The sequence below is a fragment of the Macaca nemestrina genome, chromosome 10, assembly GCF_043159975.1.
Source record: "Macaca nemestrina isolate mMacNem1 chromosome 10, mMacNem.hap1, whole genome shotgun sequence".
Classification (NCBI taxonomy): Eukaryota; Metazoa; Chordata; class Mammalia; order Primates; family Cercopithecidae; genus Macaca; species Macaca nemestrina.
The window spans coordinates 136,057,231-136,082,636 of NC_092134.1; the positions used below are offsets into that span (position 1 = coordinate 136,057,231).

General features: G+C 49.0%; 2 protein-coding genes across 3 annotated transcripts; one reads left to right on the forward strand and one right to left on the reverse strand.

The window, feature by feature from the left end:
* Positions 1–685: 685 nt before the first annotated feature.
* LOC139356499 (complement C1s subcomponent-like) lies at positions 686–13,111 on the reverse strand. Its single transcript, XM_071070587.1, is given in 14 exon segments — positions 686–1,801; positions 2,126–2,190; positions 3,823–3,897; positions 4,860–4,988; positions 5,512–5,613; positions 6,010–6,117; positions 6,665–6,818; positions 7,350–7,549; positions 8,279–8,404; positions 10,167–10,344; positions 10,558–10,765; positions 11,611–11,624; positions 12,179–12,196; positions 13,085–13,111. Coding segments are annotated over 14 exon segments (2,130 nt in total). The 3' UTR covers positions 686–1,075.
* A 1,516-nt stretch (positions 13,112–14,627) lies between these two features.
* Positions 14,628–25,005, forward strand: LOC105484220 (complement C1r). Of its 2 annotated transcripts, none has more exons than XM_011745671.2 (11): positions 14,628–14,759; positions 15,470–15,698; positions 16,886–17,078; positions 17,400–17,546; positions 17,645–17,841; positions 18,162–18,309; positions 18,417–18,538; positions 20,658–20,736; positions 21,099–21,254; positions 23,129–23,203; positions 23,933–25,005. In XM_011745671.2, coding segments are annotated over exons 1-11 (2,118 nt in total). In that variant the 5' UTR covers positions 14,628–14,757; the 3' UTR covers positions 24,703–25,005. The 2 variants fall into 2 exon arrangements, with proteins under 2 accessions (XP_011743973.1, XP_011743972.2); XM_011745670.3 differs by lacking the exon at positions 14,628–14,759 and adding an exon at positions 15,256–15,377.
* The last annotated feature ends 401 nt before the right edge of the window (positions 25,006–25,406 follow it).

A 25,406-nucleotide genomic window follows, 5' to 3' on the forward strand; every position in this document is an offset into this window, starting at 1 on the left:
AAAAGCATTATACTTAAAGAAGATCTTAAACAGCCAACTCAAACTATTGTACATGGACTTCTGAATAAGTTGGGGTTTTTTTGTTTTGTTTTGTTCAAGACAATGTCTCACTCTGGTTACCAGACTGGAGTACAGTGGCATGATCACAGCTCACTGCAGCCTTGACCTCCTGGGCTCCAGCGATCTTCCCACCTCAGCCTCCTAAGTAGCTGGGACTAAGGCAAGCACCACCATGCCTAGCTAATTTTTACTTTTTATTTTTGTAGAGACAGGGTCTCCCTATGTTGCTCACACTGATCTTGAACCCCTGGGTCAGTGTTCCTCCCACCCCAGCCTCCCAGTGTTGGGATCACAGGTGTGAGCCATGCACCCAATGAGATTTAATGAGTTTCTTTTTTTCCTTATTTTTCCTTTTTTTTTTTTTTTTTTGGCCAGGTAAGTATTAATGAATTTCAAAACTAGAATATGATGCCTTACACTTGTGATCTTCATACTAATCCACAATATTCAGTAAATCTCAGTTGGAAGAGAGAAGAAAAGCTGAATTCTCTGTTTTCATGACAATTAAATTAAATATAAGTTGCTAGATGCCCAATTTCAGTGACATAACAGCCTTCTCATCCCACTCCCCTTCTATAATTCTGAGGGTTTGGTGTGGAATGAGGTAAGTCAGCCAAAATTTGCTTATAAACATACTTTATTCTACATATAGAGTAGATACTGAGAATGATCAAGTAAATGGAATTTTGAACAGGTAAAGAGGAAACAAAGAATCAAAGTGTCCCTGTGGAATAGTGCAAGATAGGAGTGCCCCACCCATAGTGTTATCTACAATAGGTACTCAGGGGAAAGGACCCCAAGGAGTCAGACCATGAATGAATGACCAGCACAATTCTATGATCAAACTCTACCTCTCTACTTCCAGCCAGGCATCTCAACAATCAAGTTCTATTTAAATCATTCGCTCGTGTCTTCCTTTAGTCATGATGAAATAATGAGAATATCATAAGGAACAGAAGGCAATGCATTGGTCACGCCCCTTGGAGAGGCTGGTGGGATGTATCTGGATTAATCCTTACTGGGGGGTGCTATTTTCCTGCATAGTCTTCATTATCCAGTCAACATAGTTCTGTACCCGTGTGTAGAGCCCATAGGTCCCACACTGGGGCCCCCAGGACACCAGGCCAGCTACGTAGAATTTGGCCTTGTCATTGGGATCCTGTACAGCAAAGGCCCCACCACTGTCCCCTTTACAGCTATCCATGCCCTTCTCTCCTCCAGCACAGATCATGTTAGGAGTGAAAACATAGGCCCCTGCATCTGCTTTGGGGTTTTCCACTTTCACTTCTCTACATTTTCTTAAAGGAGCTACAGGTAACCTTGCCGCTTTGAGGCGAAGAGCGCGATCTCTCTTCTCTGTTCGGCCCCAGCCTGCGATCAGTCCCAGGTCCCCATCCATGAGGTTGTAGTCAGAACAGGTGCCTGGTAGGCAGATGGGGGCGACGGTGGGTCCCATTTTCACTGGGTCTTTCAGCTGCACCAGTGCAATGTCATTATCAAAATTTGTTTGTGCTTCTGGGACTTCCAGCAGCTTCCATCCCGGATGAATAAACACACGCTCAGAAGTCAGCATCTTGGATTTTGCCAGCCGTGAGGTCTGCACTGAGGTGGACCCAACATACATTGTTGGCTCCTGGTTTCCCTCCACAACATGAGCTGCCGTCAGCACCCAGTACTCATCAATGAGCGCTCCACCAGCCCACGGGTTGTCAAAGAAGACTTGCCAGGGGAAGTTTTTTTTGTTTTTTTTTGTTTTTTTTTTTTTGAGAGGGAGTCTGGCTCTGTCGCCCAGGCTGGAGTGCAGTGGCCGGATCTCAGCTCACTGCAAGCTCCGCCTCCCGGGTTTACGCCATTCTCCTGCCTCAGCCTCCCGAGTAGCTGGGACTACAGGCGCCCGCCACCTCGCCCGGCTAGTTTTTTTTTTGTATTTTTTAGTAGAGATGGGGTTTCACCGTGTTAGCCAGGATGGTCTTGATCTCCTGACCTCGTGATCCGCCCGTCTCGGCCTCCCAAAGTGCTGGGATTACAGGCTTGAGCCACCGCGCCCGGCCGGGAAGTTTTTAATATCTGCATCAGATCCGCCAATTATCCTCTGTTTTTCTTCAAAGGGTTCTCTGGGGACTCCACAGACTAGGAAGGAATTTAAAAAAACACGGGGAAGGAGCAAGAAATGATACTGGCTTCCTGCAAATCCTCCAACCACTCAAAGAATTTTACCTGCTAGGTTGCAGGGTTCTCTAGTACAAAATGGTCAATCCTATTTGTCAACAAGCTCAATACCTGACCCACCCTGGTCTTACCTAAACACCCCGCTTTGCCGATGTCATAGCAGGCTCATGGCAGAGCTCAGTTAACCAGAGGCAGTGTGTGAATCACTGAGTCCAGATGCACTAGTGCCTCACGCTATCCACATTGTGACTCACAGCCCCTCTGGAGGCAGGGGTCCACCTTGCACCTCCCAACTCGGCATGTGAGGCCAGTGCCCAACCAAGAGCCAGTGCTGGAAACCCTTTTCTCATACAGATGGTGGAGGAGGGAAGCTTTCTGCCTTCTTCAGATGCCCAGATCAAACTTTAATCGCCTTCTTTACTGGAGTCCTAGTTGCACCTGAGTCCCTCCTAGTAAACCATAGGTCAGCCTAGGAAGTAGAAAGGGGTTCCTTCTTTGGCCTTGACCTCTCACTCCCAGTGACTGGTGCCATTACCATTCAGTTATACTAATAACTGAATTCAAGTGAAGCTGCTTACCTAAATCCCTTGCTAGACAGCCAGGAGGGACTCCAAGTTGAGCACAACAGGCTTTGGACTTAGACACACCTGGGCTCAAAGCCTGCCTTCGCAACTTGCTAACTCTGCAAACTTGCACCCACCCATTGACCGGTCAAATGAGACTAATGACACCTAGCTCACGGGGCTGTTACAAGGATGTGAATGAGATAATAAACACAACAAATCAGCTCGGTCTTCAGCTCTCAGTTACATCCAGGATGGTTATTATCCTACTGGATTTGCCCCAGCCTTCTGCTACCAAACCTTGATCTCGCTCGTTCCCTGAATCTTGAATTCCTCTATATCTTGTTGCCATGTAATTTTTTTTTTTTTTTTTTTTTTTTTTTTTTGAGACAGCGTCTCCCACTGTCTTCAAGGCTGCAGTGCAGTGGCATGATCTCGGCTCACTGAAACCTCCGCCTCCTGAGTTCAGGCTATTCTCCTGCCTCACCCTCCCAAGTAGATGGGATTACAGGTGCCCGCCACTACACCCAGCTAATTTTTTATATTTTTAGTAGAGATGGAGTTTCACCATTTTGGCCAGGCTGGCCTCAAACTCCTGACCTCATGATTCACCTGCCTTGGCCTCCCAAAGTGCTGGGATTACAGGCATGAGCCACCATGACCAGCCATAAACTTTTAATATAATAACTAGGTTATTTAACTAGTCTTGTTTCCGAATGTTGATTACTCACTCTCAGCTTTCAGGCCCTGTTTTTAGCAGTTCTGTATCTTCTCGCTGCAGCTACATTACCAGACACCAACTGTCGCTGGCTGACGCTTATATTTCCTTGCAGTCGACCTGGCTTCAGTGTAGCTGAGGAGGTTCCCCACAACCCCGACAGCCCACGGCACAGTGCTACTGCCACCTCACTGAGCTGGACTCTGGCAGGCCACTGTTCAGTCCTTTCCCAAGAGGGTTACAGCTGCTTTCAGAAGGTGACTCCCATTCACCCATGCCTATCATCTCTCCCCAAGCCTCGGCCCTCCTTACCTGGAACACATTTCGGCAGCTCTGGGCTCAGCGCCTCATTCACCCAGCTCCCATTACCAGCACACTGATACTGCCCTGGAATAGCACAGAGAACACAGGTCACACTCACCACCACATCTTCCCTCTTCCATCCACCCCACAGCTCGCTCTGTTCCTTCAGAGCCTCAGCTCCTCTGGGATTCAAGTAGTAAATCAGATTAAATCAGCCAGAAAAAAATATCTTCCTCCAAACAATCCCTCAGGCCTCTAGCCCACCAGGGGAGACAAAGCGAACATCTCCAAAGCAGAAGGAAAGAAGGCATTGAGAAACTGGGAAAATAAATACAAAGTAATACAGCCAGGCTCGGTGCCTTACACCTGTAATCCCAGCACTTTGGGAGGCTGGGGCAGGTGGATCACGAGGTCAGGAATTTAAGACCAGCCTGACCAACATGGTAAAAACCCTGTCTCTACTAAAAATACAAGAATTAGCTGGGCGTGGTGGCATACACCTGTAATCCCAGCTACTCAGGAGGCTGAGGCAAAAGAATCACTTGAACCCAGGAAGCAGAAGTTGCAGTGAGCCGAGATCACACCACTACACTCCAGCCTGGACAACAGAGTGAGACTCTGTCTAAAATAAGTAAATAAATAAATAAAGGCAATGCAGAGAACGTATTAGTGTCTCATTCAGCCCTTCTACGTCAAGAAAGCCAGTCAGTGTAGCTTGCTGGCTTAAAGAGGGAGGCATTGCTCCTATGGGCTGTACATGAAATAACTGGTCCAAAGGTGGGTAATCCCATGGAATGGATGTTATAGGGGAATTCCTACAGCAGCTGTGAAGCTGAGCTGGTGACCTCTATGATTCCCTGTGACTGGTGCTGCCCTGAGCGTGCCCTGCTCCATATGAAAAGTGTATCTTTAGATGAAGTCAAGGGGATGAACACTGTCTGTCCTATCGCCTTCATTTGTCTGCAGACTCTCTCCGGCACAGACAGATTATGCTATTTACCCTCCAACACCTTCTCACTCTCTCTCCTCCAGTAGAAGAAACCTACCATTTCCTCCATTTTCCATGTAGTAATAGGGCTCCTCACAAGTGCAGCGGGTGACAGAACCAAACAAAGTGCTCTCTGGGTCTTCAACTTTACCATTCTCAATGGATTCAGGAATGCCACAGTCCATAGCTACCAGACGAAGGAAGGAGAGCGATGGTCAGGACAGCCACTTCCTCCAAGGAGGAGTCATGGGGCCAGTTTCATCCTCACTGCTTCCCCACCCCATATCCACAGGCACACCTGGGATGAACCTCCCCACACCAGCCTCTCTGTGGCCATCCTCCCCAACTGGCAATTCTCAGGTCTCTGGCCCACTGAGATGCCAACTCAGATGGCCCCGTGAAAGCCGTAGTGAAGAGCCTGGTTCTCAGCGATTGGTGATGGCCCAGTGGAAGCCACAAATGCACCCACATGGGACTATTAACTCGGCCTATCCCATAGCCCCTTTCTTGGAAAGAAACTTGCCGATCTAGTTGGCCTGGGAACAGATTCGGGGCTGGACTAGAAAAGCCTCCATGACTGGCTTCCCTTCAAAAACCCAACCCACTCCCTCCATGCCTAAGAGGAAACCATGCATCTGAATTTGGATGTGCTGATCTTTCCATTCTCTCTGAGAGAAAAAGAAAGACTTCCACTTTGAAGAGACACGTACGTTGACATTTCAGTTTGGAATTACTCCACTTTCCATTGCTTTGACAAGTCGAATAGAAAGATGTTGCACCAACACGTCCCTGGAGAATAATAAACATCACCACTTATTTCTGAAGAGAAATATGGGAAACCAAAATCAAAACTGGAATTGATCTCTGGCCTTGGATCAATGAGGAGTCCTCACCACAAGAAGCTTGGGAACGCCTTAGCAGACTGACCCAAAGCACCCAGGAGACGAGGATGACAGACAGCTCTGCCCCAACGTGTCAACTCCCCTTCCCCAAGAAGACTGAAGGCAGAGAGAGAATGCCAAGCTGGCCAGGGAGCTCCATGACTCACAAGGGAGAACTACAGATCTTAAGCTGTCGTGTTTATGGGAAAGGCGTTATACCTTGATCACACACTTACTTTGGTAAACAACTGGACAATTTCAGTCTGCTCATCCTGATCTGGGGCCAGGGATTGGGGAGAAGCCAAGATGGTACTTTATCTCCACAACCTTCAAACCCATCCAGACAGGTTATCCACACCACATCTCTAAACACATATTTTGCCTTTGCAGGCTCCCAAACAGAAGTGGGAGTTTCTTCTTTAGGACAGGGCATTGCTTGAAAGAACAGAAGCTGGGACAGGAAAAAAGAATTACTAAATAGTTGAAGACTCTCATTCTATTTACATCATTCTCACACTTTCTAAAATCATCCAGTTGTCCTCATTCCTGATGCTTAACATTCCAATATAGCAGATGTCTAAAATCATATGGCATTACCAACTAACCACCCCCAAACTGTCTGCACTCTCAGGTCTAGTTAAAGGATTACTAGGGGTTGAGGCATTCCTGGCAACCATTGACTGGTTTAGATTTTCCTGAGGAAGTGAAGAATCTCAGGATACTATCAGAACAACAATCTATCTGTTTTTTAAATTATTGTTGTTTTGTTTTTGTTTTGTTTTAGAGACAAAGTTTTGCTCTGTTGCCCAGAGTGGACTCAGACTCCTACTTCCTGGGCTCAAGGGATCCTCCTGCCTCAGCCTCGCCTGGTAGCTGAGATCACAGGTACTTCCATTGTGCCTGGATCATCTACCTGCTTTGATCCCACATTGTTTGGGGACTTTGGTATCACCAACCAAAGAGGTACTTCTAGGTTACTCACGATCTCCATGGTAGCGAAGTTTCCAGCCCTTGTTTTGCCCTGTTAGATCAGTTTGGAAGATGATGTCAAGAGCATTACTCTTGGTTTCAATATTTAGTGGCCCAGGGAATCCACGACCGCAGTAAGGACCAAATTGCTGATCTCCTGCAACAAACTGAACGAAATGATGAAATCAGAAGAGGGAAAGAACTAAAGGAAAGAGGTAAAATTGGAAGATGGGAGATAAAAATAAGAGAGGCATTGAATGTCACATAAAATAAGAGGAAGGAAAATAAGGGTCAGGAGAACAGATAATTTTATCTTCAGGCTGAGTGCAGTGGCTCACGCCTATAATCCCAGCACTTTGGGAGGCCGAGGTGGGAGCATTGCTTGAGGCCAGGAGTTTCAGGCCAACCTGAGCAACATAGCAAAACCCCATCTCTGTAAAAAATAATAATAATAATCACAATAAAAATGTTAGCTGGGTATGGTGGCGCACGCCTGTGGGCCTAGCTACTCAGGAGGCTGAGGTGGGAGGCTTGCTTGAGTTCAAGAGGTCAAGGCTACAGTGAGCCGTGCTTGCACCACTGCACTCCAGCTTGAGCAAAAGAGCAAGACTCTGTCTCAAAAAAAATTTTTCTTTGTCTTCAGGGAGAGATCTCTTTGTGTAAGTTGAGGGTGGGGGTATTAATCAACCGTCACGCACAACTAAACTGTCAAGGCAGTTTCCCTCTGAGTCAGCTGGTTCCACATCAAAATCTTCTCTCCGCACAGTCACCACCACTTGGAACCCTTCCTCCAGCCGGATCTGGTATTCACACCTTGAGTTCTCTGGATACGGTTTGGGATAATTGGGACTTGCAATCTCCCCAATCAGTGCAGTGAATACATCCCCACTGCAATTAACTAAGAGAGAAAAAGTGAAAGGGAGAATCAAATACAGCATCAAACAAAGGAATTCCTGCACTATTCTATGATTCCTTCTCTCAGAAACTGACAGTTCTCCATTCAAACTAACCAGAGATCCCCGCCCTAACTGGAGGGATGCAGCAATTACACATGCAGTAGATATCAGCAGGAACACCCAAGTCCTATTAGGTTTCCATCACTCTGCTTAGGATGGAGCCTTTCCTGGTTATGAACAGCCCCCAGTAGACTCTTTACAGACATCTATCTCTTTTCTCCAATTAACTAACTTTACCCTGTAGTCTTATCTTCCTCCCTTCTTGTGGCTTCATCTCAGCTTATGAGTAACTAAGAATAGATGCCAATACTGAGTGATATAATGGACTCTGTGGACTCAGCGGACTCAGCATTGGGGGAGGTTGGAAGCGGGACGAGAAAACTGCACATTGGGTATAGTGTACACTGCTCGGGTAACAGGTGCAGTAAAATCTCAGAATTGACCACTAAAGAACTCATCCATGTAACCAAAAACCACCAGTACCCCCAAAACTATTGAAATTCTTAAAAATAATACATAAATAAATAAGTAAATTTAAAAATAAAAAAGAAGAAGAAATGCCAAATGAAGGCTGGGCCTAATCGAAGTTGGAAGGGTGGACAAAGCCCTTTCTGGGGCCTCAGTCATTCCAAATCCCAGGGAACATGCAACCCTCTTAACACCAAGCTCACCTCCACAATTCTTCATGTCATCATGGAGGAAATATTCCGGGGGGCAGGAGCAGAAGTAACCACCAGTGAAATTGTTGCTGAAATGTCTACAAGGGGCATCTACAAAATCTGTGCATTCATTTATGTCTACAAAGAGTAGAGAGAGGCTGAGGTCAAGAACAAACACCAAGAAGGCAGAATGAGGTTAAACCCAAAACCATAAGGATAAGAAAAAGTAGAAAAGGCCTATTGCTTAAAGATCTCTCAAGGGATCACATTTCAGGCTGGTATTATTCTATATTACTCTCCTGACATATGGTTCCAGAGTCGAGCCCTACCACTACACAGGTATAAGGGAGCTTGTGTGTGTGTGTGTGTGTGTGTGTGTGACATAGCCTCACTCTGTCACCGAGGCTGGAGTGCTCTGTGTGTGTGTGTGTGTGTGTGTGTGTGTGTGTGTGTGACATAGCCTCACTCTGTCACTGAGGTTGGAGTGGGGTGTGTGTGTGTGTGTGTGTGACATAGCCTCACTCTGTCACCGAGGTTGGAGTGGTGTGTGTGTGTGTGTGTGACATAGCCTCACTCTGTCACTGAGGTTGGAGTGGGGTGTGTGTGTGTGTGTGTGTGTGTGTGTGAGACATAGCCTCACTCTGTCACCGAGGCTGGAGTGCTCTGTGTGTGTGTGTGTGTGTGTGTGACATAGCCTCACTCTGTCACTGAGGCTGGAGTGCTGTGTGTGTGTGTGTGTGTGTGTGTGTGTGTGTGACATAGCCTCACTCTGTCACCGAGGTTGGAGTGGTGTGTGTCGGGGGGGGGTTATGTGTGACATAGCCTTACTCTGTCACTGAGGCTGGAGTGCTCTGTGTGTGTGTGTGTGTGTGTGTGTGTGTGTGTGGTGTGTGTGACATAGCCTTACTCTGTCACTGAGGCTGGAGGGCAGTATGTGTGCGTGTGACAGAGAGAGAGAGACTCACTCTGTCAACCAGGATGGAGTACAGTGATGTGATCTCAGCTCACTGCAACCTCTGCCTCCCAGGTTCAAGCAAGTCTCATGCCTCCACCTCCCGAGGATCTGGGAACACAAGCACCGCCACCATGCCTGGTTAATTTTTCGTATTTTTAGTAGAGACAGGATTTCATCACGTTGGTGAGGCTGGTCTTTAACTCTTGGCCTCCAGTAATCCACCCGCCTCAGCCTCCCAAAGTGCTGGGATTACAGGCATGAGCCACCACGCCTGGCCTAGGGAGCTCTTAATGTCAGAGATCCTTGACTTTTCTCATGTACAGAGCGTTTCAGCTCCAGGGATGACGCTCTGCAAGGTAAACATCATGATGATGCCTTCTGCAGGGAGGAATCAGTACATTCATTGCTTTATATGATGTTGGTCCTTCTATCAAATCTAAACAATAGTTTGGCTTTATGAGATGTCCTAGCTTCATTTTAACCTGGAGAGAGATACAGAAGTACCCAGAATTTGAAGGTTTGAATGCCATATATTGAATGGGTTTAAATACTACACATTCCTCATCTGATTCTTGGCAAGTTATTAACTTTCCTAGTCTATATTTTCTTCATCTTTATATGGAGCAAATAACACCTACCTTGAAGGGTGAAAGTGATGATTGTGTTAAAATAGGAAAAATCCCCGGCACATACCCAGTTTACAGTGGCTCTCAATAAATTACTGTGTATTATGTAATATGTGTTATTACCATTATCATCGTCACCACTAAGATGTGATCATGCATTTGAATTTCACAAAAGTGATTTATGGAGGGACTCAGGCCAAGTCAACACTTTTTGTATGAATTACAAACAGAATCCTCATTCAACGTGTTGCTCAGTGGATTTCTCACTTCTAATCTTTTAGCTGGGTCAATAAGGCACATGCAGAAGGGTGAGCCTTACCTGTGGCGACATAGTATGCAGCAAACCCCGTAAAACGCTCTTCATTGGAAAAGTCTGACTTAAAGATCACCTGGAGTTTGTTGTATGGGACTTGGAACTCTTCCACAATTGGAGAGTGGGGATTGTTACTGGTCCTCTGTCCACAGAGCCTCCCTTCTTCAATGTCTCCTGACATTATCTAAGAGAAGAGTCAACAGCAACAATAAAAAAGCTAGGAAAGGGTAATATTTTGGTATGGAGGTAAGAGAAGGGACAGAGAGAGTAGAACATTTATGCCCCTAGGACTTGACTTCAGTTCACTGTGAGTACAGGTGGCTCTCCCTCCCACATCCTTATTCCACTACCTCAGCCCTGGTCTTCTCTCTCTATTCTTTTTGTGCTTATAACATACCTGCACTGAGTCCTACGCACAGTTCTCTGACAGCTCTATGTCCAGATGGGTGAAGTAGAGGTGAATCCCATACCCTTCAGGAACTTCTATGTCCCAAGATTTCTCTACCTCACTGGGGTATGCCTGAGGATAGTTAGGGGACAGAATCTCCCCATACATAGTAGGCTCAGCATAAACCCATGCCAAAAGGGAAAACAGGACAATGCACCTGAAAAAAAAAAAAAAAAAAAAAGAGGTATAGATTGGTGTGTGGCCCAGGCACTAGTAGCCTAGGACAGAAAGTGCTATTTCTCAGAGGCAGAAGAAAGGGGGAAGAAGAGAGGCAGTCAGTCGGCCACTGGGGAGAATCTTAGGTGCATTTTGGGAGGCCGAGGCAGGCAGATCATGAAGTCAGGAGATCGAGACCATCCTGGCCAACATGGTGAAACCCCATCTCTAAGAAAAATATGTGGGAGTTCAGTTAGGGTGGTGGGAAAGATTTTAGAGGAAATAAACATAAGCCTTCTTGGAAAGCCAAGAAGTTTGCCCAGCTTTTGTAAAAGTCTTGGCTGAAGGCAGCTGAGTTCTCTTAAAAGCTCAGGACATAGATACATAGGAGCATACAGGACTTTATCTAAAGAGCTTTTTACTCATGTAGTCCTAAAACTAATCCTTGATCAGTGGCGGGCAGGATTGCTCTCCCAGGGTGAGGGCGACCAGATTAATTACCCACAGGCGTGTTGACTCAAGTCTTTGCTGTTAAAACTGTGCTAATAAATGTCTGCAGGGCCAGCTAGTTGGGGCTGTGGTGGCTACTCTTTACAGCACCTTCCTTGGTGTCTCTGAGGGGCCAGGACCCCTAGCTGCTGTTCCACTGAGTATCCGTGTGTCTGGGTACGTTATTCATCTGTCTGTGGGTCAGGGTCTGCGGGACGGACCCCAGAAGCTGGTGCCCCGTGTGAGGAGCATCTCTGCTGATGCTCCCAACGCCCACAGGTGGAGGCAGGAGCTTCTTTCACTAGGGGACGGCAGGGACCCTGGGACAAGTGGTCTGAGAAGGAAGTGCTGCCCCACTGAGACAGGGTTGTCTGGGGAAGGAGAAAAGGGACAGCCAAATGACAAGGAACATAAAAACATCCTACATTCGTTTTCCAGAGTTCGTTTGGGGTTGTTTATGTTCCCCCGATTACTGAAAATCCAAGCTATCTCCCCACAGTTCCTAAAATCTTGCTAAAATTGCTTTAACCCTGAAAACAGTGGTAGGTAAGGGGGTGAAGTAGGGGTGGATGGGGTGAGCCTAAGAGAAATAGGCTGTCTATATTCTGCCTTTTTTTTAGGGTGTCTTTGTCAGCCCTCTATCACTGCCCCAAGCCCTCCCACGTGAAGCTTTCTGCCTTTCTTATTTCCTCCATCAAAGCTCTGCTCCTCGTTTGTAAGGATTTTACCTTCAGAAGCAGGTAGGAGCAAGTGGATCAGTCCCCTGTCTCCGGCCAGTGGGCATGCTGGGCAACCCCTCCGGCCCCCGGGGACAGCAGCACAGGGCCTTGACGCTCCCTCTGCAGGAACCTCCTTGTTAACCAACGGCTACCACTCTGAGCCTATTTCTTTGCCTCTCCTTATTTTGCGCCTCAGGGGCACTCACCTGCACAACCCCAGGGACCTGGAAGCACAGACAGGATGGGGAAGAGGTTCTTCAGTGTATGTCTGGTGAGTAGCCACCTGCCAGCACCATTCCCCCAACAAGCCTCAGCTGCGACTGGGACCTACGGGACACAGGGGTTAAAGGAAAGCCTTAGAATAGAAAGGAAGATAAGAAGCAGAAGGTGGGGAAGAACACGGCAATCAAGAAGGCCCAGAAAAGAAGAGGCAGGGAGCTTGTTCCTCATTCTTCAGGGGTCAAGACATATCTGAGGAAAAGCATGAAGGAAGTTAATGAGATGGACTAGAAAAGGAGGAAAAGGCTGGAAGCGGTGGCTCACGCCTGTAATCCCAGCACTTTGGGAGGCTGAGGCAGGCAGATCACCTGAGGTCAGGAGTTCAAGACCACCCTGGCCAACATGGTGAAACCCCATCTCTACTAAAACACAAAAATTAGCCAGGCTTGATGGCAGGTGCCTATAATCTCAGCTACTCAGGAGGCTGAGAGGGGAGAATCCATTGAACCTAGTAGACGGAGGTTGCAGTAGCCAGGATGGCGCCACTGCACCCAGCCTGGGTGGCTGAGCAAGACTCCATCTCAAAAAAAAAAAAAAAAAAAGGAAAAAAAGGAAAAGAAAAGGAGGAAGAGAGACCGACAAGCTGAAGTAAGAGGAAACTCTCTTTTTGTGCCATATGTTTTAAGGATATGCAGACAGGCTCTCTATTCCTAAAATATCTCCCTACCTAGATGCCACACATGCCAGAAAAATCAACCATTTGAAAAATTAGTATTGAGATAAAATTCATGGCTGGGCGCGGTGGCTCACGCCACTCTCCAAGCATGTTGCACAATGACAAGGCAGAACCGAGACTCCCTAGGATGGATGGAAGAACTTCAGCTAACACTTACCTCCTTACCCGTTCCCTCTGCCTCCATTATGAACATACAGTGCATACACACACACACACACACACACACACACACACCCCACTGCTGCTGCCAGGATATTAATGTGCAGTTTGTTACACGAGATTCCTCTTCCTTCTCGTCCTCTGATCTAGTCCTTTTCCTTCTCCCCTATCTTTTGTCTTTCCTGACCTAACAAGGCTGTGGTTCATATCCTGATCCCAGTACAGACCAGCCCTCCATTAGGTTCAGTCCTCAGCTCTGACACACAGGCCTGCTGGAGAAACCCTCGAAGCGTTGGTGGATCTTGCTCCTACTGTGTGCCTGCTGTCTAACTACTGATGACTTGGTCACTGCCTGATGGGGAACTGCATCAGCTCTGTGAATTCTTGCAATCTATTGCCTGGGAAAGTGCCTTGCCATTAAACAGGTAGCCCAAAAATGGATGAACGGGGTTGGGGGCAGAAGGGTGGAGGTTGGAGGGATTAATCTAATAAGGGAAACAAGCAGAACAGCCTACAAAGGCTTAAGAACACAGAGGCCTGCTCTGCAGCCCAAGCCCCTCTATGGGGTAAAGTGCCGTCAGATATTTGGTGCCACGGAGAGTTGATGAAGAAAGCCTTCCAAAAACAGTGAAATTGTTTTTTATTTGTTTTAACTTTTAGAGACGAGGTTTCACTATGTTGCCCAGGCTGGTCTCGAACTCCTGGGCTCAAGAGATCTTCCCACCCTGGCCTCACAAAGTGCCAGGATCACAGGCATGAGCCACCACACGTGGCCAAGAGCAAAATTTTTAAAGCAGGACACTATGGCCTCATGGACAAGAGAGTCTAGGGTCCCTCATCCCTCCCAGGGGCCTGGCTCCATCTCAGAAACACCAAGCGCCTCTTGCTCCACACCCGCACCCTCGGCTTCAGCCCTGGCAGTTGTGTTGAGCAGATGCTGAGGAGATGGGGACATTTTACCCCCTCCGCAGCCGCCCCAGAGGGTCTCAAACCCAGGGCTGATTTAGGGCTGCCCTGACATGGCCATCCCTATTCTATGTCCACGTGTCATTCACGGCTAAAGCAGGCCAGGGCCCCAAGGCAACCAAGCTCCTCTCTCTTCTGCCCACTCCCACATGCCCTCCTCTGCCCCAGTGTTCCTATCATTACATCCTGGGCATGGAAACCCGGGCCATTCTTGAACCAGGGCTGTGGGCTGAATGACGGCAAGAAGAACGGGGTCATGGGAAAGGACAGCCCAGAAAAGAGAATTCACAACCTGTGGTCTCCCACTGCTTTGGTAGGAACCTTGTAAACACAGCAGCAGCCCCCCAGGAAAGTCTTGGAAGGAAGGAGAAGCTGATCAGATTCAGAGACTGAGGCATCTGGGCCTCCAACCAAAGGCTCCCTGGCCCTAAAAAGTCAGACTCCTGTCTCCTTAGCCCTTTCCCTCATAGACCAGCAGGTGGCACCACCGACAGGGATTTCAAAACCAAAACTAAATTAAAGTGGAAACTCAGATCTTTTGTTTATGCAAATAGTTCATTCCCTCCAACATTCCTCCGGGAATGGTCCCCCCTCCACTCCACAGAAAACCCTCCCCTCCCTGCTGTGCGCGACGCGGCCTCCCTCTGCACACAGTGCACGAAGACGCTGTCAGGAGAGCCCAGGATTCAACACGGGCCTTGAGAAATGTGAGTAAGGGTGATGGGCACCCAGGAGGGAGGGGGAAGCCAGGGGAGAAGCCAGGACATAGGAGGCAATTCAGGGAGACAGGGACACCCTTCTCTCTTCACACACTCTTCTCTCATCAATCCCACTGTGCACACACATGGACACACACAACACGCGCCCCATCCCTCCTCCTAAGGACCAGAGGAGACCTTATACATAGAAGCCCATGCCATGGTCCTTTCTTCCCTCTGGGCTCACGGCAGGAAGCAGCGAGAGGAGGGGACCCCCTGCCCAGGAGGGGACACTCTGCCTGTGTCTCACACTCCACAGATGGTCTCTCCCAGACGCTCTTACTGAACCTGTGGGAGCCCTTTCAGAGACCCACGGGTGGAAACCCTCACCCTCCATTAACTGGTCCCAAGCCAGTCCTATTCCTGGAAGGGGAGGGGAGGGATGGGGCTGGGCAGGGGAGGAGGCTGGAAGGGGAGTGTGAGGGGAGTATGGTGGCCTCTGGACTGGACACTGCCCTGGGGAGTGACCCAATGCAGCAGCTGCAAAGGCCGCCCTCCCCACCCAGGCACCCCTGCTGAGAACATGTCGGTGAGGTCCAGAGTGGGCAGAGAGGAGGATGCCCAGCAGTATGGCCATCTCATCCCCTGCCATGGCCACTGCCCACATGGCAAGAGTGCTGAACCCCTCCAACTCCAGACACTCTCTTTTGTTTTGGCAGGTGGCTCTTGTACCTCCTGGTGCCGGCCCTGTTCTGCAGGGCAGGAGGCTCCATTCCCATCCCTCAGAAGTTATTTGGGGAGGTGACTTCCCCTCTGTTCCCCAAGCCTTACCCCAACAGCTTTGAAACAACCACTGTGATCACAGTCCCCACAGGATACGGGGTGAAGCTCGTCTTCCAGCACTTTGACCTGGAGCCTTCTGAAGGCTGCTTCTATGATTATGTCAAGGTAGGGGCAGGATGGGCGGCAGAGGGGAGACAAAACGGGACCCTCTGGGATCTGGGATCTGTATGGCATGCACACCCCCAACACAGCCCAGCCCCACAAGATCTGATGGCCGACTGCATCTCTTAGAGCCAAGGGTTGCCCTGGATGGAGCACTCACTGGTGTAGAGACCCTCAGTGAGCACTGAGGGGAGAAGCACAGAGAAGGAAGGGGACAGGACCCACTCAGGAAATTCACTGTGCACTGAGTCAAGAAAACCTTCCCCATCTGCTCTCTAGCTGAGAGCCTTTGGGAAACCACCGTGCCTCAGCTTCCCTGTCTCCAAGGAGAAGATTGGCATGGCTGCCTGCCTCAACAGGAACACAGGAACAGGAGGAGGAGAAATGTGTGCTCTGGCAGCACGGGAATAGTCTTCAGCAAGGACAGTAGGCTCAGAACCCTCACCTCTGTGACAACCTTCCCTGGCCCATCTTTCTCTATCCAGTAAAAATGAGATTCAGGGCTCAAGCAGAGCCTGCGAAGGTCCAATAACTACCATTCCCAGGAGACCCCTGGAGGTTATGCGTGAATTACATGCAAATGGCACTTCTTCCCCACCCAGAAGACTTCGCGAGTGTGCAGTGTTGGGGGAGGGCGTTTGGTGGCAGGGGCAAGGAGAGGTTGAAGAGCTGTGAGTAGGAAGGATGAGGGATGAGACAATGTCTGCTGAGGCTGAGACTGGTGGGATTCAGGGCTCATGTTCACCCGAGGGCGTCAGGAGGCACTCCAGGTGTGAATGGTTTGATTAGGCTGAGGTGGAATCTGAAGACAAAAATAAGGCAGAGCTGTCCAAGCTCTGGGAATGAGGGGCGGGTAAAGGCTGGGTACAGACAACCAGGACCCCAGGGGAACAGGCCATAGGAGGTGGTGGGGTTGGAGATGACCTGAAACCTGTCAGTGGAGCAGAAAACAGGGAAAGGTGAGGTACCCAGTGCAGGACAACATGTAAGAGTGAGTCAGTGGGAGACTCAGGGAACAGTTGAAAGTCACATGGGGAAGTTTGCAGCAGCCGAGCCCAGCAGGTAGTGACCAGCAGAGCCAATGTGGTGCATGATTCACTCTGGGCGGGACAAGGAGGACTGTCACTGAGCCACCACGTGTGCCACTCCACAACAGGTCTTCTTCCTACTCCTTGTCCTTCTTCCACCAGATCTCTGCTGATAAGAAAAACCTGGGGAGGTTCTGTGGGCAACTGGGTTCTCCACTGGGCAACCCCCCAGGAAAGAAGGAATTTATGTCCCAAGGGAACAAGATGCTGCTGACCTTCCACACGGACTTCTCCAACGAGGAGAATGGGACCATCATGTTCTACAAGGGCTTCCTGGCCTACTACCAAGCTGTGGGTGAGTAGCCCCCCAGGGATCCCTTTTCTCTAACCTCAGCCACATTGAATGGAGGCCAAGAAAGGGAATCTTGAATCCAAAGAAGCCAAAAGCCTGGCTTTCCTTGTTCCTCCCCTCAAGAGAACTTTCCCTAACGAGGCCTGTCAACCTGGGCTCTGTCCCCATGGAGCAGTCCCCAGAGAGCTTTGGAGAGGCCTGGAGGTCCAGGTGGCCTAAAGATGCCTTTGTCTTTAGGCCTCTGGTGAGTGACCTCCCTAAGGTCAGAGCCACTACTCAGGTCTCCCAGCAGGAGCTTAACCCTCCTTCCTGAATGCCTTCCAGACCTTGATGAATGTGCTTCCCAGAGCGAATCAGGGGAGAAGGACCTCCAGCCCCAGTGCCAGCACCTGTGTCACAACTACGTTGGAGGCTACTTCTGTTCCTGCCGTCCAGGCTATGAGCTTCAGGAGGACAGGCATTCCTGCCAGGGTGAGCCAGAGTGGTGGAGCAGGGAGGCGGGGGTTCAGCCAGGGCTTGCTGGGCCAGCCAGAGCGCCCCCATGATGCCCTGCGGCTCTGTTCTCACAGCTGAGTGCAGCAGCGAGCTGTACACGGAGGCATCGGGCTACATCTCCAGCCTGGAGTACCCCCGGTCCTACCCCCCTGACCTGCGCTGCAACTACAGCATCCGGGTGGAGCGGGGCCTCACCTTGCACCTCAAGTTCCTAGAGCCTTTTGAAATTGATGACCACCAGCAAGTACACTGCCCCTATGACCAGCTACAGGTACAGCCGTCCTACCCCTGAAAGACCCCTTCTCCTCCCTTCCGTCTGCACTTGGCTCCTCTTGTCCCAACTCCCTCCTGGATCCCCTGGCCTGCTGGGGCAGGAATGGCCAACATCAACCACGGGCTGGGCAAGTTCCCATACAACTGGAATTGGGTCGTGGGGATCCCTTTCCACCTTCCCCTGAAAACATGCATAAGGCAGGATTTCATCACCACCACCACCCTGGCCACCAGGCTACTACACAGTTGGCCCTGTGTAAAAATGTCCAAGCTGGAAAAAAACAAAAACAAAAAAAAAAAATCCTCCTCCCCTACCAGATCTATGCCAACGGGAAGAACATTGGCGAGTTCTGTGGGAAGCAGAGGCCCCCCGACTTTGACACCAGCAGCAATGCTGTGGATCTGCTGTTCTTCACAGATGAGTCGGGGGACAGCCGGGGCTGGAAGCTGCGCTACACCACCGAGAGTAAGGCTCCCTGGGGGCCTCCCTTGATGGCCAGCAATGGGGAAAAAGTGGGAAAAACGAAGGGCAGGTGGCTCTCAAATAAATACGCCCTCTGGTCTTCCCAATAGTCATCAAGTGTCCCCAGCCCAAGACCCTAGATGAGTTCACCGTCATCCAGAACCTGCAGCCTCAGTACCAATTCCGTGACTACTTCATTGCTACCTGCAAGCTAGGCTACCAGCTCATAGAGGTAAGAGCCCAGGGCTGAGGGGAGAGAGCCGGCCCAGCATCCCAGGGGGAATTCAGATGATGTGTTCACAGAGGATTTAGTCTCACCCCAGCTGGAGTCATAGACGTTTCAGCTGGAAGAGACTCCTGGTCCACCAGCTCTCAAACTTGCTGCACACTTAAAACAGAGAGTTTACAATCCTGGAAGATTGCTTGAGCCCAATCATTCAAGGCTCCTGTGAATAGCCACTGCACTCCAGCTTGAGCAATATAGCCAGACTCTGTCTCTAAAAAATAAAAATCAATCAATCAATCAATACTGAAGTCAAGGGCCCCCAGCAGAGACTCTCATTCCATTGATCTGGAGTAGAGCCTGAGCAACAAGACTATTTAAACTACCCAGGTGATTCTAACGTGCAGCCAAGTTTAAGAACTATTGCCCTCATCCAATAATCAAGAAAGCTGAAGGAACTGGAAAGGCAGGGTAGAAATGTAGTGACTCATCAACATCACATAGTGATTGTCTACGGCAGGGACTAGGACCCCAATCTCCCGCCTCCTGCTCCAGGGCTCTTTTACACATGTTGGTGGTCTCACCCCGGGCCCACCGTCCTGTCCTCAGATCTGAAGATTCAGGAAGGAATATGGTTTTATCCATGGATCAATCTCACAAAAGTTGGTAAACTAAAAATTATCTGTCTCTCTGGACAGAGACCCAAGACTGAACATCCCATCGTTGCTCAATAGGTCCACACGGAAGACTTAATCAGAATCAAAGACGAGACCTATGACATGTCCTCAAGTCATAGTTAATTCATAATGCACATTTTAAGGGTCTACTGTCAGGCACTGTCCTAGATGTGGGAGGTTCAGTAAAAAGAAACCCACAAAGTCACACAGCCTTTGTGGAGCTCACATTTGAATGTTGCATCAAGTCCAGTTCACCAGTTCTTTATTCCAAGGTGCTTCCATCTCCATCAGGAGGATTGGGTGGGTCTCCTGGGTCCAGAAGACTGGAGACCAACAACCTCTTTGCTCATATTACAACCCTCCCTTGCCTGCACCACCCACTGCCCTTACTTTTGCATTTGTCATTCACATCATAGAATTTAAAGCAAGTCACACCGTTTCTCACATTACCTACATTTTACTCAGACGGTCTAGTTCGCATACACATTCTCTTGCAATCTTTCCCAGGGCTAACTCTATGGAATGATTTTTGGTCTTTTTGTTTTGTTTTTGAGAGACAGTCTTGCTCTGTCACCCAGGCAGTGGCATGATCTCAGCTCACTGTAAACTCCGCCTCCCAATTTCAAGTGGTTCTCTTGGATTCAAGCTATTCAAATGCCTCAGCCACCTGAGTTGTTGGAATTACAGGCGTGTGCCACCATGCCCGGCTAATTTTTGTATTTTTAGTAGAGACAGGGTTTCTCCATGTTGCCCAGGCTTGTCTCGAACTCCTGGCCTCAAGTGATCCGCCCATCTCGGCCCCCGGAAGTGCTGGGATTACAGGCGTGAGCCACTGCACCTGGCTGATTTTTGGTCTTAGTAAAACTCATTCATATTGTCCAGTAACTTTTCATTTCAAAGACTGCCATTTCCTAGTCTTGTTCCTGCTCAACAGCAACAGCACTTCACATACATCAACGTCTCCAGCACCGTTCAAAGGAGTGAGGTGGCTCTAGGATTTCAGGGAAGGCCTCTGTCCTTAGGAAAACTGCAACCCAGGAGAGAGAAAGTGCTACAGGCCTGGAGGCGGGGACTCCAGCCAGAGAAACATGGTTCTGCCCTGGAGCACAGGCTTTTGTTTTGATACAAAAAACACTCAAACGTGGCTTGTGATGTTTTTAATTACAAATTGTGGGATTCAATTGGACCTCAGTGGGAACAGGCCACAGTCTAGAGAGAGGATGATCAGGTCTATCAATTAGTCCCGCTCTGACTTGCTGCAGGGTGGCTCAGCGCTCCTGTCTGCAATGGGCTGGGGAGAAGGAAGAAGGAGCCACATCCATGGGGGAGCCACAGTCATCGGGGAGCTGAGAGATGTCTTTGTATTGCCTTCTACTCCTATGTGGGAAGGGCAGCAAGGGGACCTGCATTGCCTCTTGGCACTGATGACACCTCTGTCCTCTGCTCAACAGGGGAACCAGGTGCTGCACTCCTTCACAGCTGTCTGCCAGGATGATGGCACATGGCATCGTGCCATGCCCAGATGCAAGAGTAAGTCATAATTCAGGGATATGACCCTGGGGACTTCCCACCTCCAGCCTTGAGGACCTGGGCCAAGAAAGAAAGAGGCATCGAGAGTAAGCCTCTTTCCAAGAGACCCTCACCCTGACTTGTCCTTTGATGCCTATGGCCCATCTCAGGAATCAGTGAGCCCTCATCTCAGCAGGATGGATGGGCTCTACCCAGAACTGAATTTCACACCACCAAACTCCTGTCCATTGCAAGGGCCCTCTCCACTGACTATCTTTTCTAAGCTTCTCAGCCTGCTCTGCGGGTGGACAACTCACACTCCCCGCACTGAAGTTCCAGCATAGTCATTCTCAGCTCTCACCCTGCCCTGTGTTCTCTCCAAGTCAAGGACTGTGGGCAGCCCCGAAACCTGCCTAATGGTGCCTTCCGTTACACCACCACAATGGGGGTGAACACCTACAAGGCACGTATCCAGTACTACTGCCACGAGCCATATTACAAGATGCAGACCAGAGCTGGCAGCAAGGAGTCTGAGCAAGGTAGGAACCAATGCAAATGGAAATTTCCTCCCTTCCATCCCCTTGGGGTATCCTCTAAGATTTCTCCCAGTAGAATCCCTAGGGAATGCATATTAAGGTATCTGCCAGGACACTGGCTACAGGGGCCTAAATTATAGTGCTAACAGGAACCTTGTAAGTTTGAAGAATAAGGCATCTGAGCTGATGCGAAGAAAAGATTCAAATCGCATAAACAGCTCACTGTCACCACATCGTCCCCACTACCACCATTGCCTTCACCACACTCCCACTGCTACCATCACTGCCATCGCCACTACTACTAGTAACAACACCAGCAACACCACCAGTAGCATCAATGCCAGCACAATCACCACCATCATCGCCATCACCACAATCGATACCATTATCATTACCAATGCCACCATCACCACTACCATTATCACCACCACCATTACCAACACCACTATCACCATGACCATTACCAACACCAACACCACCACCAACACCATCATCACCACCATCACCATTACCAACATCCTCATCACCACCAACACTAACACCACCATCACCACCATCATCATAATCAACACCATTGTCAACACTACCATGATCACCACCACCATTACCAACACCACTATCACCACCACCACCATTGCCAACACCAACACTACCATCACCATTACCAACACCACTATCACCACCACACTAACACCACCACCATCATCACTATCACCATTACGAATACCACCATCACAACTACCATTATAACCACCACCATTACTAACACCATTACCAACACCACTATCAGCACCACCACCATTACCAACACCAACACCACCATTACCAACATCATCACCACCATCACCACCACCACCATTACAACCATCACCATTACCAACACTATCATCATTACCACCAGTACCAACACCATCATCACCACCAACACCACCATCACCACTGTCACCATTAACAATACCACCATTAACAACACCACTGTCACCACCAACACCAACACCACAATCACCACCACCATTACTAACATCAACACCACAATCACCACCACCATTACCAACATCAACACCACAGTCACCACCAACACCAACACCACAATCTTCATCACCATCATAAGCCCTACAGCTAACTCAGTGAAATTCCCCTTTCCATTCTCCCCTCTAAACCTGGTTGTGATTTTTGCACCTAGTTTTACTAAATGACTCTCACTCATTATTGGGTATTTTTCAAACTTTTTTGAAATATTAGAAATCACATGCATTATAGGTTTGAAACACAGAAAAAAGGAAAAAAAATCTGGATTATAAATGGTATTCATTAAGAGCTGGGCTTTGGAGTCAGAAAACTTCTTGCACCTTGGTTCTGGCACTCAGAAGTTATGTGACCCTGTGCAAAATATTTAAGCTCAGCTTCCTCATCCACAGTGAGGGTAATAACACACACCTGCAAGTGTCACTGTAGTGGTTAAATGAGATCATGCAGATAAAGTGCTTCGCAACAAGCGTGGCACATTTTCAGCAATCAGAAGACGTAGCTACAATTATCATCTATGATTCCACGACTAAGACGCAATCACTGATAAGATTTTGATATATTCCTTCTGGTTTTTATGTCTACTTTCACAAACAGGGATTACAGCAAACATATATTAATGGTTAAGCATTCTGATTTTTTTACTTGACATTAAAACAAAATATAGGTCTAGAGCCTCTGAACACTCGACATTTTTTCCTTCTAGAGTTGAGCCTTTGACCTTTGGCCCTTGCCATGTTGTTCCTCCCTACCCCTCTCCCTATCGAGCACACTCAGTACTTGCTGGCCTCTGCAACCTAGTTTTCTTACCCATCACCTCCCAACTTGATTCTTGCCTCCTCTGCCTTCAGGGCTGTACACCTGCACAGCACAGGGTATTTGGAAGAATGAACAAAAGGGAGAGAAGATTCCTCGGTGCTTGCCAGGTGAGTGGAAACCCTCTGGGGCAACCCTCAGGGCCTTTAGCAGCCTGCAGGGCCTCAAAAGCAGTGTGGCCCAGAAAAAGGAGACAGAGGAGAAGAGAGGGGAACATACCAGGAGAAAGCGAGAGAGGGGAAGAGTGCTGAATTCAATCCCGAAATGCCAGCATTTTCACTAAGCAGATGGGAAATCAGAGAATAAAAACAATGGGAGACATCCTAGGAGGAAATAAACAAGAACAAGGAGTAAGACGTGGTGGCTCACACCTGTAATCCCAGCACTTTGGGAGGCCAAGGTAGGCGGATCACCTGAGGTCAGGAGTTCGAGACCAGTCTGGCCAACAATGGTGAAACCCAGCCTCTACTAAAAATAGAAAAATTAGCCAAGCATGGTGGCACATGCCTGTAGTCCCAGCTACTTGAGTGGCTAAGGCACAAGAATCACTCGAACCCAGGAGGCGGAGGTTGCAGGAAGCTGAAATCGCGCCACTGCACTCCAGCCTGGGCGACAAAGCAAGGAGTCTCAAAAAATAAAAGTAATAATTTAAAAAAAAAAAAAAGAACAAGGAGAGGAGCCTGTCAATAGGCCAATGACGGAGGTGTGGGGATGGGAGGAGAAAGAGAAAAGAGACAGAAGCCAAAAAGAGAGGGCAAATACGGAGCTGGCTGGCCACAGAGGGAAGAGGTATGGGACCTGGAGCTGACTTGCCCTTGTCTTCCCTCTCTCTCCCTCAGTGTGTGGGAAGCCCGTGAACCCCGTGGAACAGAGGCAGCGCATCATCGGAGGGCAAAAAGCCAAGATGGGCAACTTCCCCTGGCAGGTGTTCACCAACATCCATGGGCGAGGGGGTGGAGCCCTGCTGGGCGACCGCTGGATTCTTACGGCTGCCCACACCCTGTATCCCAAGGAACATGAGGCACAAAGCAACGCCTCCTTGGATGTGTTCCTGGGCCACACAAATGTGGAAGAGCTCATGAAGCTGGCCAATCACCCCATCCGCAGGGTCAGCATCCACCCGGACTACCGTCAGGATGAGTCCCACAATTTTGAGGGGGACATCGCCCTGCTGGAGCTGGAAAATAGTGTCACCCTGGGTCCCAACCTCCTCCCCATCTGCCTCCCTGACAACGAGACTTTCTATGACCTGGGCTTGATGGGCTATGTCAGTGGCTTTGGGGTCATGGAGGAGAAGATTGCTCACGACCTCAGGTTTGTCCGTCTGCCCATAGCTAATCGAAAGGACTGTGAGACCTGGCTCCGGGGAAAGAATAGGATGGATGTGTTCTCTCAAAACATGTTCTGTGCTGGGCACCCGTCTCTAAAGCAGGATGCCTGTCAGGGGGATAGTGGGGGCGTTTTTGCAGTAAGGGACCCGAACACTGATCGCTGGATAGCAACGGGCATCGTGTCCTGGGGCATCGGGTGCAGCAAGGGCTATGGCTTCTACACCAAAGTGCTCAACTACGTGGATTGGATCAAGAAAGAGATGGAGGAAGAGGACTGAGCCCAGAATTCGCTAGGTCCAAATCCAGAGAGCAGTGCGAAAAAAAAAAAGACTGACCAGTTGTTGATAACCACTAAGAGTCTCTATTAAAATCACTGATGCAGAAAGACAGTGTGGAAATTCTCTTTCCTATGGTCCCATTGACGTACTTTACCTGAAACAACCCAAAGAGGCCCTTTCTTTCTTCCGAGGATTGCAGAGGATGTAGTTATCAATCTCTAGCTGTCACTTTCCTTTTCCACTTTTATACCATTGGGTCATTGAATATAACTTTCTCCAAATAAAATTTTATGAGAAATGCCAGCGTGCAAAACGAGTCAAAAGTTGTATTTATTTTATATAAAAATATTTTGTAGGCCGGGCACGGTGGCTCAAGCCTGTAATCCCAGCACTTTGGGAGGCCGAGACGGGCGGATCACGAGGTCAGGAGATCGAGACCATCCTGGCTAACACGGTGAAACCCCATCTCTACTAAAAATACAAAAAACTAGCCGGGCGAGGTGGCGGGCGCCTGTGGTCCCAGCTACTTGGGAGGCTGAGGCAGGAGAATGGCGTAAACCCAGGAGGCGGAGCTTGCAGTGAGCTGAGATTCAGCCACTGCACTCCAGCCCGGGCGACACAGCAAGACTCCATCTCAAAAAAAAAAAAAAAAAAATATTTTGTAAGAAAGGTCATTTTTAAAATATTTACTTAGGAAGGCAACA